Genomic DNA, 18,378 nt, shown 5'->3' on the forward strand with positions numbered 1-18,378 from the left:
GCAAAAACCATAATCCTTTCAAAACTTTTCTGAATCCATGCCTTACTCTTATGTTGACCCAGAGAGTTAATATAATAAGCTTATGTTTTATGCAATCACTTTCCTTCATGATTTGACATGAGTAATTTTCTCTCATTTTAATTTTCTAAGCTTTTCTTGGTTGCTTACTTGCTGGCTCCCTCGTTCATAAAAATATAATTACCTCACTAGCCAAATTAAAACTCAGTGAAAAACACAACTTATACAAAATTAAGTTTTGATTAGTGTTTCCTGTGTGCTATTTGCATTTCTTACCTTCCTTCTGAGCTTTTCATTCTTCAGTTTTTGTTCATACTTTCAGAACCAGCAGTGTCCTTTTGATTTATTTCCTTAAAGGCTTTTGCCTTTTTCAAAACTAAATCTCTGAATATTTAAGGTCAGTTAACCATATTTAGGGAATTTTAAATTCCTAGGAAATACCTGATTATTTAAAAGCTTTCTGCCATAGCAGTCTTAAACCTCATTTATTTCAAGTGAAACAATGAGTTGGGACATATTCTTTTGTTGTTATTTTTTTGTTGTTAATCCTCACATGAGGATAGCTTTCTATTGATTGATAGGAGAGCGGAAGGGAGGAGGAAAGAGAGGGAGAGAGACATCAATGTGAGAGAGACACATAAATTGGTTCCTTCCCACAGAAACCCTGGCAGGGGCTGAGAATCAAACCTACAACCCAGGTAGGTGCCCTTGAATAGGAATTGAACCTGTGACCCTTTGGTGTGCAGGCCAATTGTCCAACCACTGAGCAACACTGACCAGGGCAATATTCTTTAGGAAGAATATTTAGATTTTGTTTTTGCTTTTGTGGGTAGTGCTTTCACATTCTGATTTCTTACATGACAAACATTTCATGAAAAAAAGGGGTATCAATCAGTCAAGTATTGTCAGCTGTATGACTTGCTTCTCTATTAGTAATATTATCCCCTGATTTTTTCTAGACAGAAAAGTGCTGATCTTCTAAAACATTGATAGTGGGATGAATTTATATAGTATATGTATGCATGTGCATGTACACAAACACACACACACACACACACACACACACACACGCACATATACAATATGAAGAGGGATTGAGTGCAAAGACAAAACCTAACATTCCTTGAAGGACATGGATCGAAGATAAGCTATGGAGTATCTGGTGTATTTGGTGAGGCCACAGGTAGCCCACATAGAAGGAAGAGGCTGTTGAAACTGAAAACTGAGGGAAAGAGAACTAGTTAAAAGAATTATTGAAGGATAATTCCTTCCCCTTTGTCATTTGTGTGTAAAGCCCCTGGCTTGGAGTAAAGGGCGAAGCTGTGCTGAGAGCAGCTTCTGGTGGCAGGGAATATTATTTTCTTGTATGTGTAGCTATTGAAACATAGCTCATCTTAGCTGTCAAAGTTTAAAACCAAGAATGATAACTAGAAATATCAGTAACATGTCCAAAATAATTTACAATTGCTTCTCTTTTTCTACCAGATCTCTATCAATTATCAATGTTTTTGTCCCCTCATTCCAATTCTTCATTTTGGTCCTTAATCAAATGTATTTCTCAATTATCCTGTAGAAAAATGCAATTGTCCTTATATGGCCTGTTGCCCTTAATTCTTTTTTCTTTCTAAATTAATAATACCTATTTTTTAGAAAAATTAGCATATAAATGAATCAAGGTACAGAATACTTTAAGTTAAAAAATCTATTCTTGTTTCCCTGTTGTTATTATTATTATATTGTGTGTGTGTGTGTGTGTGTGTGTGTTTTCTTTGTTTGTTCGTTAATCTTCACCAGAGGATATTTTTTCATTGATTTTGAGGGAGAGTGAAAGGGAAGGGGAGATACAGAGAGAAACATAAATATGAGAGAGGTACATCATGATTGCCTCCTGAAAATGCCCTGACCTGGGCCAAGATATAGGTACATGCCTTTGACTGTAATCTAACCCAGGAACCCTTCAGTCCTCAGGCCGACACATTATCCACTGAGCCAAACTAGCTAGGACCTGCTTCACTATTAATTGATAAACATATTGATCATATCAGTGTATTTTAGCTAATCATTTTGTCTAGAGTGATTGTAGCTACAAGATGAAATAGCATTCTCAGTTTATTCAGTTGTTACAAATGTAGGAGGAGAAGCGGAAATACAAATAACAAGATTCCATGCAGAACCCATAATCCACTTTCTTTTCTTTCACAGGTACTGTTTTATAAACCACTAGAGGACCAGTGCATGGGTGCACCAGTGGGGTCTCTTTGTGTGGCCTATGGGGATCAGGCTGAAATTGGCAGGGCAATGCTGCCTGCTGTCCCCACTCATCTTGGCCCCACTGCACCTGTGCTGGCCTGCTCCCAGTCAGTCCCCATTGGGAGAGGCTTGCGCCACCACAGCAGTGCTCAACAGCCATGAGCCCTGCATCTTGCAACCATAGGTCAGCTGATCCCACTCCCCTTGTGGAAGTGCACTGACCACCAGGGAGCAGCTCCTGTATTGAGTGTCTGCCCCCCTGGTGGTCAGTGCGAACCATAGCAACCAGTTGACCAGTTGTATGGTCGCTTAGGCTTTTATATATGGAGAGAGCTGCTGGTGATTTTCCTGGCCATGCTATTAAATATATTTGGTTAGATTATATTCTAAATTAAACCCCTTCATTGGAGTAAACGTATAGGACACTTGATTTTATAAAACTACTTCATAGCTAGATAATGTAGAATATCCCTTAGGCTATCTTCTTGCAAATGAGTGCTATTGGGTTAAACAAGATAAAGCAGGTAATAATATGAAGTTAGGACTATCTTTATAAAATAATTCAATTTATATTTTGTGATAAGTTCAATAATATCTTAGAAAACCATGGTGTGTGTCAAATACATCCATTTGTATGTTCAGATAAAGTTTTGATAGCTAATGTTAGTAACTAAACTATTAATGTCATTAACAGAAGTTTGGACCTTAATGTGGAATGTGATATGAATGCATATTATACATTACTAGTAGCCCTGCTCACGAATCTGTACGTGAATTGCTCACTGCTGCATGCCTCAGCTGCCCTGCCAACCCCATGCCACTTTTAGCTCTCCAGTGCACTTAGATGGATGCTCTGCCCTTCCGTTGCTCTCTTATAGCTCTCCCCTATTCATAGCTCGCTGCCCCACTCTCATGGTGATTGGTTCTTACATGTCATGGTGTAATGGCCATTAGCATATTAGCTCTTTACCATATATAGGATTCTGAAGAAATAGTATTATTATTATCATAAAATTAATAACCTATATTTCACAATTTGTGTTAGAGTAAAATAATTTATAAATAATACTAATATTGAATATTTTTGCCTACTCTTCCAATGTTGGACATGAGACAGGTAAAGCAGACATTAGTGGGAACATGCATCTTAGCTGATTGTATGCGCGTGTGTCTAGTGAATTTTTAATTCTTTAAAAGATGCAAAGGTTGCATTAGTCATCAAGGAGTAAAATTAATCTAGCAGTAGTAGATAACTGAAAATATTGATTATTGTGCAGGTTTCATATCCATAATATAAAGTGATTCTGTAAATTTTTTTTACCAGCTACTAGAAGATTTATGATAGTTCTTTGAATGCATCTACTAAAGTTTCATCAATAAGAAAGTGAGGTCAACCAAATTTCTTTGATTATATCAGCAGACATAAAGCAGTGACATATAATATATATGTCCTCCGATAGAAGTTTATAACTTTACCAACACAAAAAATGGTCAAGATTTTAGCCATTTGCAAGGTCTTCTAACTATATACCAGAAAATTTCATATGTACCTGGCATGAACCACCTTTATAAAACAGAACTACCTGTGCTTGATTACTTCCTAAATATTATGATAAAATATACATGTACTGAGATAAGAATACCTGGCACATTTTTTCTGCAATTTATATAAAATAAAATGAACCTTCCAGAAATATGAAAAACATATTAGCCTAATGTTTTCACCTTGAGAATATGAGTATGTCACTTGTTCACCATTAGTCAAGTTCCTCATTTTAAAAAGTGGTCTTGGACTCTACTGCTGGAGATTCTATAGTAAAATGATTTTATGTCCAGGGATTTCAATCCTTGGCTGTGAATCAAAATCAACTGAGGGAATTCTTATTCAGTATTTCAGGATAGAACTCTGAGATTTGTCCTTTTAAAGAGGAAGCACAAGTGACTCAAACCTAGCCAGGATATGGAATAGTGATTTTATATTATTTGATGCAAAGAACAGAATGAGAATCTCAAATCTATATATTGCTTATAACTTATCTCAATATTATACCTTGCTAAGAAAAAAAAATTGTGTTTGCAGTAGTTGTAAAATTGAATCCATGTATCTTATTATAAGAAAAGATAGTTATAGAGTTACTGGTAAAAAAAAAAAAAAAGATTAGATTGGGTCTTCTCCAGAGAAACAGAACTAATAGTAAAATAGATTATTAATATAAGAGGAGAGAAGACGGAGAGAAGGAGAGAGTGAAAGTGGGAGAGAGAGAGAGATTAATTTAAGTAATTGGCCTATGTGATTGTGGGGGCTAGCAAGTGAGAAATCTGCAGGGCAGGTGAGCAGGGTGGAAATTTAGGCAAAAGTTCATATTGTGGTCTTGAGTTCAAAGACCGGAAATTCAGACAGAATTTCTATTTAGCAATCTGTAGGCATAGGTCATTCTTTTTATTTTTTTAATTTATTTTGGAGAGGAAGGAAAGGAAAGGGATACCTCCATAAGAAAGAGACACATCTATGGGACCCACAACCCAGGCATGTACCCTGACTAAGAATCAAACCTGTGACCTTCTGGTGCTTGGGCCCACACTCTAACCAGATCAGGTGACAATTCTTTCTTTTGGGAGGCTCTCAGCCTTTGTCCCAAGGCTTTCAAGTGATTGGATGATGCTAATGCACACTGTAGAGGGATTATCTGTTTAATTAAAAGCCTACTTATTTAAATGCTAATCACATGTAAAAAACACCATGGCACCTTTTAGACAAAAAACTGGGTACCAGAGCCTAGCCAAGTTTACACATAAAATTAACCACCACAGCTGGTAAATTTATAGAGGGCTGATGCAAGCAGAAGAATGTCTAAGTGAGTTCAAGCAGAGTGAATGTGAGAGGGTATATGAGAAGTCTTGGCCATGCTGTGTGAGTGGGGGAAGGAGCAAGGTCGCAAACCACTTGAGTCTGTTGGGGCATGAAAATGGTGTCCTGAGCCAGTGTTAAGTCTACAGTAAATTTGAAAGTCTACTAAGTGTGGGAAGAGGCCCACAATAGCCTTTCCTTGTTTCTCGTGTCCTCTATAGTTTGGAGTTGTTCTGGTCAGAATTGGGACTATTTAGGCATCATTTAACCAGTGAGTTTCATCACATTGATTTTCATAATTTATTCTCATTCTCCTTTTCACCTGTTCATTCATTATATGCTGCTCCAATTAGATTTATAACATCCCTGATCGTTTGCTTATTAGCTTGGTGGGTGTTGCTTTGGGTTGTCAGTTCTGCAGTATTCATTTTTGTAGTAACATTTCATACTAAGGCAGTTACTGCCTATTGATTGAAACGGCCAGTTGTAATTTATCTGCATCTATAATAATGTCACTTTTCTTTGATCCAGGAAGTGGTGAGTGGTACAATATTTGGATAAGCTAGTTGCTTCCTTTTCTGCTTTTCTTTTAAACTACTACTTGAATACTTGCACATTTTGCATCTTCTTAGCTCTTCTATCATGTCCCCATTATCCTGTGGGCTTTCCAGTTATTTACATATTATCTCAGTGAGTTATTTTGTCCACAGGCTCCTCCGTCTGATACTTCCTTTCTCATTCTGTATATGCTGAATTTTAATTTTCTCCAAATTTGGTTATGTTGCATAATACCATTAATTAAAGCTGTGTTTTTTAAAGACTAAAAGTAGTTTTGGGCTTATAAAAGGCACAGGACTCTTGAAAAGTGATTCTCAGATTTTGTTGTGTATAAGAATCATTGAAAGACCATGTGAAATGCAGACTCTTGGCTCCATATTTAAAAAATTTAAAGTATATGTGTAGAGAAAGATTCCTCAAATTTGCATTTTAAAAAACTATTTTCTTTCTGGAATGCTTAGTAGCTATTCACTGTTGATCCATCACAATGCAATATACACTTTAAAAAAAAACTAAATTTGGTGGAGTATAATTTTAGATTTAGAGAACAGTTGTAAACATAGTACAAAGAGTCTCCATGTACTCAAACCTTCTTCTGATAATGTTATCTTACATAGTATATGTGTTAAAACAAAAAAAAAATTGTGATATATCACTTTTAATTAAACTCCAGGCTTTATTCAGATATGTAGATTATTTTTTACAATAATGTATTTTTTCTATTTCAGAATTCAATTAAGTGTTTCATATTAAATTTTGTTGTCATATTTTTTTTATTTTTCTGTGGTCTTTCAGTGTTTTTTAGCCTTTCCTTGTTTCCCAAGTCTTATATATTTTGTAGCAGTGTTGGTCAAATATTTTGTAGAATGTCCACAAATTTGGGTTTATTAGGATTTTCTCATGATTAGACTGAGTTATAGGTTTTGGAAAAGAATATCATAGAGGTAAGGTGTCCTCATCACATTTTATCTGGGGGTACATGATACCAATGTGGTGAATTCTGTTGAATTTCTTCAATGTAAAATTATTGTTCTTCTCTTTCCCATAATCTATCATTTGGAATTCAGCCAAGACTTGAAGGAGGTTGTTTAGCCCCTCTTCCTGGAGAAAGGAATATCTACATCTGTTATATGACATTCATTTTTAAAATATTTTTTTAAATTTATTTCAGAGAGTAAGGGAGAGAGAGAGAGAAAGAGAGAGAGAGAGAGAGAGAGAGAGAGAGAGAGAGAGAGAGAGAGAGAGAGAGAGAGAGAGAAAGAGAGAGAGAGAGAGAGGTCAATGATGGGAGAGAATCATTGATTGGCTGCCTCTTGTATATCCCACATTGGTGATTGTTCTCATAAGTGGGCCATGCATGTGCCCTGACCAGGAATTGAACTGTGACCTCCTGGTTCATAGGTTGACACCCAACCACTGAGAAACACCAGCCAAGAATATATGACATTTTTTATAAGAAATATTTGGAACTTCTTCCCCATTTATTTGGGATTTCAATTATATCAGTATGAACTCATGGATATTTTATATTGTGCTATAAATTTAAGTTTTATTAATTTTGTTGATCAAATTGTTTTAGGTTAGGCTATCAGATACTCCTTCAGTTTGGCTCCTCTGTTTCTTTGATCTGACCCCATCCTTTTGTTTTGTTTTCTTTTGAGCAGTTTCATATTGATTGTTAGAATTAGTCATTTCTCCAAGGATGTCTGGGCTTTTATTTTGTTTTTGTTATTTTGAAAGCTATTTCAAAACCAAGGTCTGGGCACTGGATGTGCTTGTTATTACTTGGGTGTCATCGTTTCTAGTCTATGAGAAGACAGAACTATGGAATATATGCGTGTGTACTAACCAATAAACACATTCATAGTTACAATAATTTATTGATATTTCCCTAGGTCTGCCTCTATACATATTGAACTAAGAGTTCATACTAATGCCTAAGACTCTAATCCAGTATCACACAGTTTATTCTAACCTTATCCCTTGCTTATTTCTAACTTTTACTGCCAGTAAGAATCTGACTCACATTATTTACCATTTATTTACTCATTTGTTCAATCCTAGTATAAATGTAGTTTCATTTATTTTTATTATAATGATGAAAAACATATAACATACAGTTTTCCATTATAGCTTACATTCAGTATTATTTTGTACTAGTTTCAGGCGTACAACTTAGTTCTTAGACAATCATATACTTTACTGAGTGGTCCTCCTAATATTTCGAGTACCCCCCCCCCCTCTGGGCCATACATAACTATTACAATATTATTTTTTTTCATCTATTAACCGCTCTCTGGCCACAGCCACCCTCCAGCAAATGCCCTCACCTAGTGACTGTATTCATTGGTAATGCTTATATGCATACATATAAGTTCTTTGATCAATCTCTTACCAGCCCCCTCCCCCTTTCCCTCTGAGGTTTGAGAGTCAGTTAGATGACTCTCTGTCTCTGGATCTATTTTTGTTCATCAGTTTATGTTGCTCACTATATTCCACAAATGAGTGAGGTCATGTGGTATTTATCTTTCTCTGACTGACTTATTTCACTTAGCATAATGCTTTCCAGACCCATTGATGCTATTCCAAACGGCCAGAGTTTATTCTTTTTTACAGCAGTATAGTATTCCATTGTGTAGATATACCACTGTTTTTTAATCCACTCATCTGCTGATCAAACTTAGGTTGTTTCCAAAATGGTAAATTGTGCTGCTCTGAACATGGGGGTGCATATATCCTTTCTGAGAGGTGTCTCTGATTTCTTGGAATATTCCTAGAAGTGGGATTACTGGTTCAAATGGGAGCTCCATTTTTAATTTTTTGAGGAAACTCTATATTGCTTTCCACATGGCTGCACTTCCCACCAGCAGTGAAGGTGGGTTCCTCTTTTTTCCATATCCTCGCCAACACTTGTTATTTTGTTATTTGTGGTTGATAGCCATTCTGACAGGTGTGAGCTGGTACCTCATTGTTCTTTTGATTTGCATGTCTTAGTGATCAGTGACTTTGAGCATGTTTTCATATGCCTCTTGGCCTTCTATATGTTCGCTCTTGAAAATGACTATTTAGGTCCTTTGCCCATTTTTTTTGATTGGATTGTTTATCTTCCTTTTGTTAAGTTTTATGAGTTCCAGGTAAATTTTGGAGATTAAATCCATATAGAAGATAACATTGGCAAATATGTTCTTCCATGCAGTGGGCTTCCTTGTTGTTTTGTTGATGGTTTCTTTTGTTATGCAGAAGCTTTTTGTTTTGACATAGTCCCACTTGTTTATTATCTCCGTAATTTCCATTGCCCTAGCAGCTATATTAATAAAGATATTGATAGGACAAATGTCTGATATTTTGCTGCCTGTGGTTTGCTCTCAGATTTTTATGGTTTCACGTCTTATGTTTAACTCCTATTTCCATTTTGAGTTTATTTTTGCGTATAGTGTAAGTTGGTGATCAAGTTTCTTTCGTCTTTTTTTTTTTTACATGTATCTGTCCTATTTTCCCAACACCATTTATTTATTTTTTATTTTATTTTATTTTATTTTTAATGATAAAATAGACATTTTATTTATTTGAATGTAAACTTGTAAGCCAACCAGCCAAACTGGTACTATTGTCATGTCAGCAAAGTACAAAAAACATCTTTTACAAATACTTGAGTAATAAATAAATTAAAGGTAGTAAAACAGCAAAAGGGAAATCAGTGAAGCATATTCTAGCTTAACCATTCACCTGAATTGAGGCTTTTTACAAGCCTCCCAACCCCAGAAAACATGAGGAATCCTTCATCACACACCTTTGTACTTTTACCTTCTATTTTTGAGGTTAAGATTCTAGATCTAGCGTCATCCAAATACTAGATCTAGTATTATATCTAATTATCTATAGTCAGAGGCATCTTTTATCATTTGTCTAACAGCAGCAAGACTATAGGAGCCTCTTTAACTTAAGACTCCAGTCATACCCAACCCCCCACCCTCCAAATTGGCACAGTAGGCATAATGAGAAAAATCTGAGAATAAATCCGCGGACTCCTGGGCACCATAATATATAGGGGCTTGCAGGATTGCATCATAGGCTTCTCCAGCCATTTCCAAGGAGGCCTCCAATTCACTGACAGGATTTTGATGGAATTGGATCTAGGGCTGCAGGGATTCCTCTGCATAACTACAGAATTGGTTGTTCTGGGCCTGGTTATTCCACGCCTGGTTATTCCAGGCTTGAGGACACCAGGTCTGGCTATTCCAGGCAGCGTAGTTCCAAGACAGGCTGGTCCAGGAATGGTTGTTCCATATGGAAAGGTTCCCAGAAGCGTTCGTGTTCACCAGGCATCCCTGGTGACAGGAGGAGAGGCCCAGGTACTCTGTAGTTGCCGAGTTCATCTGGGTCATACGGTGGCTATACTTTGGACAGTTGTATTTCTGCCACCTCTTACATTTCATTCTCTGGTTCTGGAACCAGGTCTTAATCTGTTTGTAGCTGAGGTTCAGGATGCTGGAAAGTTGTTGCATCTGCTGGAGGCTAAGATACTTCTGCCTTTGGAATCTCTCATTGAGACACAGAGCTGGGTCTGTGAGAAGACAGTTAGGATCTTCTGTTTCTTGGCCTGGGGTTTCTCCTCCTTCCCTGCCCTGTTCTCTGCAGAGGCGGGGAGTGTTGCGCTGGGACTGCTGGGACTAGTGGAAGAATCAGGGCTGTTCTGAATAAGCAGGTCCATGGAGGAAGGAAGAGGAGAGACTGCAGTCTCCGTGTGGAGGGTCTCAGCAGATGACATTTGTAAGGATGCATAGTTTTCTTCAGGCTCATAAGTCTCAGGCACTGGTGAAGGCTCCCTAGAATCGGATGGTTCGGAGCAGGGCAGGCTCTGGGGATACGCCAAATCCATACTCACGTTGCTGAGTTGAAGGAGAGAGATAAAACACACCAAAAAGGTAGATTATAAGGAAGAGCCAGGCTTAAGTATTTAGCTAGAAGAGCTTAGAGAAATATGAAAAACTCCAGAGATAAAAGTATAAAAATAAAATTTTTTTTAAAGGAGGAGGAAATGGGTCAGCTTTGCAGGGACAGGACCCAACCAGTCAATTTTGCAAAAAGATGCAACACCATTTATGAAAGATACTCTCTACCCATTGTATGCTCTTCCCTCCTTTGTCAAATATTAATTAAGCATACTGGCTTGGGCCAATTTCTGGGTTCTCTGTTCTATTCCATTGGTCTATATGTCTGTTCTTGTGCCAGTACTAGGCTGTTTTGAGAACAGTGGCTTTGTAGTATAGCTTGATATCTGGTATTGAGATTCCTCCTGCTTTGTTCTTCTGAGGATTGCCGTGGCTGTTTTGGATCTTTTTATTCCAGATAAATTTTTGGTGTGTTTGTTCTAGGTTTGTGAAATATGCCATTGATATTTTAATGAGGATTGCATTGAATCTATAGATTGCTTTGGATAATATGGAAATTTTAATGATGTTGATTCTTTCAATTCTTGAACACAGTATATTCTTCCCTTTGTTTGACCTCCTCTATCTTTTTTCAATGTCATGTAGTTTTTTGAGTACAGGTATTTTACTTCCTTATTTAAGTTTATTCCTAGGTATCTTAATTTTTGTTGCAATGGTAAGTAGGGTTACCTTTTCAATTTCTCTTTCTGTGAGTTCATTATTGGTGTATTAAAAAGCCATAGATTTCCAGGTGTTAATTTTGTATCCTGCTACATTGCCGAATTTATTTATTCTGTTTTTTATGGAGTCTTTAGGGTTTTCTATGTATAATATCATGTCATCTGTGAATTACTTTCATATTTTTAACCAAGCATACCTTGATTAAATGTATGTCAACTCAAATTTTATTTAAATAGATATTTTTTGTTTGCTCTTACATTTTCCAATAAAAACATTTTAAAAATTACTTATGTCACCCCTTTTTTCCTACCCCCTTCCATATAGTTATTTATTGGTAATGAAGTTAGATTCATTACTTACAGCCTATATTCCATCATTAGATACCCTGTTCTTAATCCTCACTGGAGGATTTTTCCCCCATTGATTTTAGAGAGAGTGGAAGGTAAGGAGTAGGGGACAGAGGAGAGAGAGAAACATCAATGTAAGAGAGCTACATCAATTGGTTGCCTTCTGTATGTGTCACAATGGGTCTGGGAACCTGCAACCTAGGTAAGGTAATTGATCTTGTCTAAAATAAAACCTGTGACCCTTTGGTTTGTGGGCCAACTCTCTAGCCACTGTGGCACACCAAACAGGGCTGTTTTTGTTTTTGTTTTTGTTTTAATATACACATTAAAGTTCACCCTATGATGTACTGTTCTGAGTTTTGACAAATGGGTAGTCATGTATCTTCCATCCAGTGCCATATAAATCAGTTTTATCACCCTGAAGTATTCCCAGTATGATTCTTTGTATCATTCATTTCCAACCCCTGACAAATACTGATTTGCTTTCCATCTTTGTAGTTTTTTTCTAAAAAGAATGTCAAGTAAAAAGAATCATACAATATGTAGGCTTTTAGATCTGGCATCTTTGACTCAGCAACATGAATTTAAGATTCATTTTTGTTGTGTGAATCAATAGTTTCTTCCATTTTATCACTGAAAAGTATCCATCAACTCAAATACCAACTTTGTTTATCCATTCACCTGTGAAGGACAATTTGATTATTTTCAGTTTGAGACAATTATGCAAAAAGCTGCTATGTTAAGAGTATGTTTAGGTCTATAGGAAATTTCCAAACTCTCTTCCCACATAGCTGTATAATTTTACATTACAACTAGCAAAGAATGTGAATTCCTGTTGCACTAAATCTTCATCAGATTTTCATTTTCTGGGTTTTAGCCATTCTAGTAGGTATGTAGTGATATCTCATTATGTTGTAACTTGTATTACTCTAATTACAGTTGATGCTGAACATATTATCCTATGCTTATTTGCTATTTGTATATTTTCTTTGGTGAATATATGGCCCAGTGCATGAAATTCATGCCCATTAAAGGAGATTAATTAGAGGGAATAATTAATACTGCTGTTTGCACTTTCTCTATAATAGAAGTGTCAGAGATGAAAGAAAATTAGTAAAATGTATATGAAAACCTTCCACCTGTCAGAGTCTGAGGCACACCAAGGGACCCAGTGTTAAGTCCCTGCCCACCCACATGTGCCTCAAAATTGTGTGAGACCTGGCTGCCCCCCCAACTCCAATTGAGCTAGACTCAGACCTGGCCAGTCCCACCCTTGTCAAGCTCCGCTGGGCAGGGAACATAGCCTCAGGTCCCCGGGCCCAGCACCAGGTCAGGGCATGGCCTGAGGTCTCCCAGCCTAGACTATGGTGGCAGGCAAGCCTTGGGGACCCCCGTCAAGCCCTGCCAGGTGTGGGACATGGTCTGAGATCCCTTGTCAAGCCCTGCTGGGTGGGGGGCATGGCCTGAGGGTCCCCCAGACTCTCACGGGGAGAAGGGTACAACCTCAGATCCCCTGTCAAGCCCCCTGGCAGGGGAGTGCAGCCTCTGGTCCCCCATCAAGTCCTGCTGGGTGGGGGGCGTGGCCTGAGTTCCCCCAACCCAGCACTGGGGATTCACCTTGAGGTCCCTGTAAAGCCCAGCTGGATGTGAAGCACAGCCTGAGGTCCCCTGTGAAGCCCCATGGGGGTGGGGGGAGGTAGTAGCCTCAGGTCCCTGCTGATTGCTCGTTAAGGCTCCTTATGAGAACTTGGCTTTAGCTGTAAGTGCATCCATCTTTGGGATGGAGTGATGGTTAATTAGCATATTCCATTTTTATTACATATGATATATATATATATATATATGCATGCAAAAGTAGGCTTACAGTTGAAATAGAAAATAATATATCAATAGTTATTAGTAGATAATAATACAAGAATAAACTGTGTTTTGCGAACTCATAATTGTAAACCTACTTTTGTCCAGCCCTGTATTTAAATTAGGTTTTCTTTCTTAAGCTTTATTGTTGAAAGTATTATAGATGTCCCCCTTTTCCCCATTAACACCTTCTAGCATGCCCCCCACCCCAGGCCTTCACCACATTGTTGTCTGTGTTCATGAGTTATGCATATATGCATGTAAGTACCTTAGTTAATCTCTTCCCACCCACTCACTCTACCCTCTGAGATTCCATAGTCTGTTCCATGCTTCTATGTCTCTGGATCTATTTTGTTCATCAGTTTATTTTGTTCTTTAGATTCTATATATGAGTGAGATCATGTGATATTTATATTTCTCTGACTGGCTTATTTCGCTTAGCTTAATACTCTCCAGTTCCATCGATGCTGTCTTAATGCATAAGTGATTCTTATTTTTTACAGATGAATAGTATTCCATGGGTAAATTTAACAGAGTCTTTTTATCCACTCCTATACTGATGGGCAATTGGGCTGTTTCCAGATCTCAGCTATTGTAAATTGTACTGCTATGAACGTAGAGGTGCATATATTCTTTCTGATTGGTGTTTTATAGTCAAAACAGCCTGGTACTGGAACAAGAACAGGCATATGGATCAATAGAACAGAACAGAAAACCAAGGCGTTGACCCAAGCCATTATGTTCAATTAATATTTGAACAGGAGGCAAGAACACACAATAGAGTCAGACAGTCTCTTCAATAAGTGGAGTTTGGAAAAGTGGACAGGTACATACAGAAGAAGAAAAGAAGAAGAAAAGAAGGAGGAGAAGGAGAAGAAGGAGGAGGAGGAGGAGGAGGAGGAGAAGAAGAAGAAGAAGAAGAAGAAGAAGAAGAAGAAGAAGAAGAAGAAGAAGAAGAAGAAGAAACTAGACCACCAACTTACACCATACATAATAATAAACTCAAAATGAATAAAATACTTAAATGTAAGCTGTGAAACAATAAAAATCCTAGAAGAAATGATAGGCAGCAAAATCACAGGCATCTTATGTAGCAGTTATGTTTGCTGATACCTATCTTGGGCAATGGAAACAAAGGAGAAAATAGACAAATGGGACTACAACAAATTAAAAATATTCTGCACTACAAAAGAAACCATCAACAAAATGAAAAGGAAGCCTACTGTATGGGAGAATATATTTGCCAAGATACATCTGATAAGGAATTAATAGTCAAATATATAAGGAACTCAAAAAACTTAACAAAATGAGACAAACAATCCAATTAAATTAGAGTGTTTTCTTACTGTTCAGTTTTTAAAGTTCTTTATATATTTCAGTTATGAGTCCTTTGTACAATATACTCTTTTGAAAAGTGAAAAAATTAAGTGGGCACAAGTTATAAAAGAAAACAAATTTAATGAATTATATGGAAAATTTGGAAGTTGCCCAAATGAACATTAGGATATTTTAGATAAGTAAATATTCATATTAGCAGGCTAGTTATAGTATGATTAAGAGAATGGTTGGGATATTGGCTCTTGAATTTAGTGCAAGTTTATAGAATTTCTCCAAATAAATTAAGTAATAATATAATCATATCATGAAATCTACTAAATATCTTGAGACTTTAGCCGGGACCGGTTTGGCTCAATGGATAGAGCGTCGGCTTGGGGACTGAAGGGTTCCGGGTTCAATTCCGGTCAAGGGCATGTACCTTGGTTGCAGGCATATCCCCGATGGGGGGTGTGCAAGAGGCAGCAGATCGATGACTCTCTCTCATCGATGTTTCTAGCTCTCTATCTCTCTCCCTTCCTCTCATAACAAAATCAATAAAATATATTTTTAAATAAATAAATAAATAAATAAATAAATAAATAAATATCTTGAGACTTTAAAGCACATTCTTAGAGTTAATAAATGAAAATATTTGTGAGAGATAAGTAGAAGCCCATGATTTTTGTTTCTCCTATATGCATTGATCTATTTTCTGATTATAATTATGCTGTACAAAATATCAATATTATACTGGATGCTAAGTCTGTACCAGAGAACATGCAAAATCATGCTATATAGATTATCTTGATTTACACATAATCTGTTTGTTTGACTTCATAAAAAATGTAGGAGGAATATATCTTGTATCCAGTGTCCAAAGGAAGATCCAGAGGCAAAAGAGGCATTTGTCATGCCTTATTCACAAGGAGGAACCAAGGCATACTTGCTAATAAAGGTAGAAAGCATTGTTCAGCTACATCTAACAAAGGAAATGATAAAATTTTCCTTGACAAGTTAGTAAACATGTTCAGATCACTGTATTCTGTAATGAAAATGATATAGTAAAAGAATAATTCATTTTGAATTTGTCTACATTTCAAATCTTCATAAAACAGCTTTTTTCATAGGTATTGTAAGCATGAACAGAAATAAAAATTGAACTGATATTATTTATGGAAAACTAAGGATTGCAGTTGGATCTACAGAGTAAGAAATATAAGCCTGAGACTTTAATTGCCAAATGCTTAAAAGGAAAATGTCTTAATTTTCAAAAGCTAATCTATTTTTTGGATCTTTCTTTTCTTCTTTTAGATCATGTTATGCCACCACTATTTAAAATTCTCAAATCATTCCTTCATTTAAAAAATCAATTTGTTAAAGCACCTTTTATAGAATTAAAAAATATACAAATATATGATGGCAAAACTTGCTTAGCATTTGCGTGTTTGCCTTAGTTTACAGAATTGATCTTCTGACTGGGTAAAAGTTTTTGGTACAAAATAGTATTGATCAGGCATTACTCTATTGATATCTAGTATCCAGCACTTCTGATAAAGCGTTGGAATTTGCATCTAATTGTTATTACTTAGTGTGCACCTTGTTTTTCTGTTCTGAAATATTTTTTTAAAAGACTTATCCTTGAGAGTCTAAAATTTCATCAGTGTATAATTTGCAATGGATCTTTTTTACCCCTTGAACTCTGTACTTCATAGATCTGTTTTGTTCTGAAAACTTGGATATTTCTTAAGCTCAGAGATACCATTTTAATAAAATATATTTATTATTCCTTCTCTTTTACATCCTCTGATTTTAGGACTTATGTTAGTTTTGTGTTGGACTTAATCTACCTTATCTGTGAAAGTTTTTTTAGGTATTACTTGAAAAACATCTGTTCTTAGGTGCAATAAGGTTAGGAAATAATTTGTTTGACAAATATTAAATTTATTCCTTGAATACATTATTGTAAATGGCACTTAAAAATGCATGGACATTGGTAAACTTTAAAAAGTTGTTTTATACAGGGACTTGTTTTGATTTGTTTACTGAAAGTATTTATCAATTAAGAAGCACATTAAGGCACAAGGAAGTTTTAAAAAATAGGACAATACCACTTGAGCATATATAGCATTACAAATATATTTTTTACAATGAAATTTTGCTTAATTTAATGTGATTTATTTCTTGACATTTTTAATATCTTTGTATTAAATAAATACATTAAGAAGTATCCTCTCAATACAAGAGTAAGGGAATAACATTTATTCCTCTGTGCTCCATTCTGTTTCCTCCTCCAAGATTTTGAAACTAATTTTTTACATTTGTGCTTTGGTGACAGTTGGAAGTTTGTATGTATTTTTTCTAGATGATTGTAATTATATAAATGAGGGGAATTGAAGGAGTACTGAAAGGCTTGACTAAGTTTATTTCAGCTCTCCTCCTTATCACTATTAGGAAAATAGTATTCAATCAAGGTCTGCCTGTATGGAAGTAGAATAACTGCTGACAGGTTCTAATAGAAATGCTGTGTAAGATTGTTTCTTGTGTAAAATTTATTGCAATCAGATTAACAATGGGTCATTGAAATAGCTTTGTAAAAGTAGAACCGATCAGTCAACATACATATTGACTATATACTTGTAATAAAGTAAGCTGTATTGGTCACTGCCTGTTTTGTGGCCAAATTACAGGAAAAAAGGCAATTGTTTATTTCAGTGACTTTTTTGCTTCTAACAGGATGGACAAACAGTCTCATAAACATTACAAATATTTTCAGTGTAATCAGTTTTGGGGTTACAACTGTAATTTATTTGATTTAATTCATGTGGTTAAGTGCTTGTAAATCCCTTTTTATGTAAACTAGAGGCCCAATGCATGAAATTAATGCATCAGGGGTGTTGTCCCTCAGCCCAGCCTGTACCCTCTGCAATCTGGGACATCCCTCTCACAATCCAGACTGCTGGCTCCCAATTGCTTGCCTGCCTGCCTGCCTGTCTTTAACCACTTCTGCCTGCAGCCTGATTACCATGTAATCATTCCTCTGCAGCCTGATTACCATGTAACAATTCCCCTGCCAGCCTGATGGATATCTAACTGCTCCCCAGCTGGCCTGGTTGCCCTAACTGTCCTCCTATGCAGGCCTGGTCACCCCCAACTACCCTCATCTGCAGGCCTGGTCACTTCTAACTGCCCCCGCCCCCTACAACTGCCCTTCCTTGCTGGCCATCTTGTGGTGGCCATCTTGTGTTCATATGGGGGTGGCCATCTTGTGTGTCGGAGTGATGGTCAATTTGCATATTACTTCTTCATTATATAGGATATTTGCTACATTGTAATTCATTACTTAACATTGAACTACATACAGTTCATTAGATAATAAACTTTTATAAACTATTAATTTTTTCCTTTTCATATCCAAGAGTAAATAAATAAGTTTCTTGTTTCAAATAATAAATTTTGTAAGATGACTTTACTTCAAAAAGGGCAAGCAAAAATAAATAAATAAATGAAAATTTTATTGCTATCTTCTGCCATAGTTATCTTGCAGAATATACATTTCTTAATCACATTGAAA

The 18,378-nt window shown here is 36.3% G+C and overlaps 1 protein-coding gene across 1 annotated transcript; it reads right to left on the minus strand.

The window, feature by feature from the left end:
* Positions 1-9,609: 9,609 nt before the first annotated feature.
* LOC311615497 (homeobox protein NANOG-like) lies at positions 9,610-10,553 on the minus strand (the record flags this gene model as incomplete). Its single annotated transcript, XM_084870863.1, is given in 3 exon segments — positions 9,610-9,807; positions 9,811-10,226; positions 10,229-10,553. Coding segments are annotated over 3 exon segments (939 nt in total).
* Between the last annotated feature and the right edge of the window lie 7,825 nt (positions 10,554-18,378).

The sequence above is a fragment of the Pipistrellus hanaki genome, assembly GCF_964339955.1.
Source record: "Pipistrellus hanaki genome assembly, chromosome: X".
NCBI classification, from domain to species: Eukaryota; Metazoa; Chordata; class Mammalia; order Chiroptera; family Vespertilionidae; genus Pipistrellus; species Pipistrellus hanaki.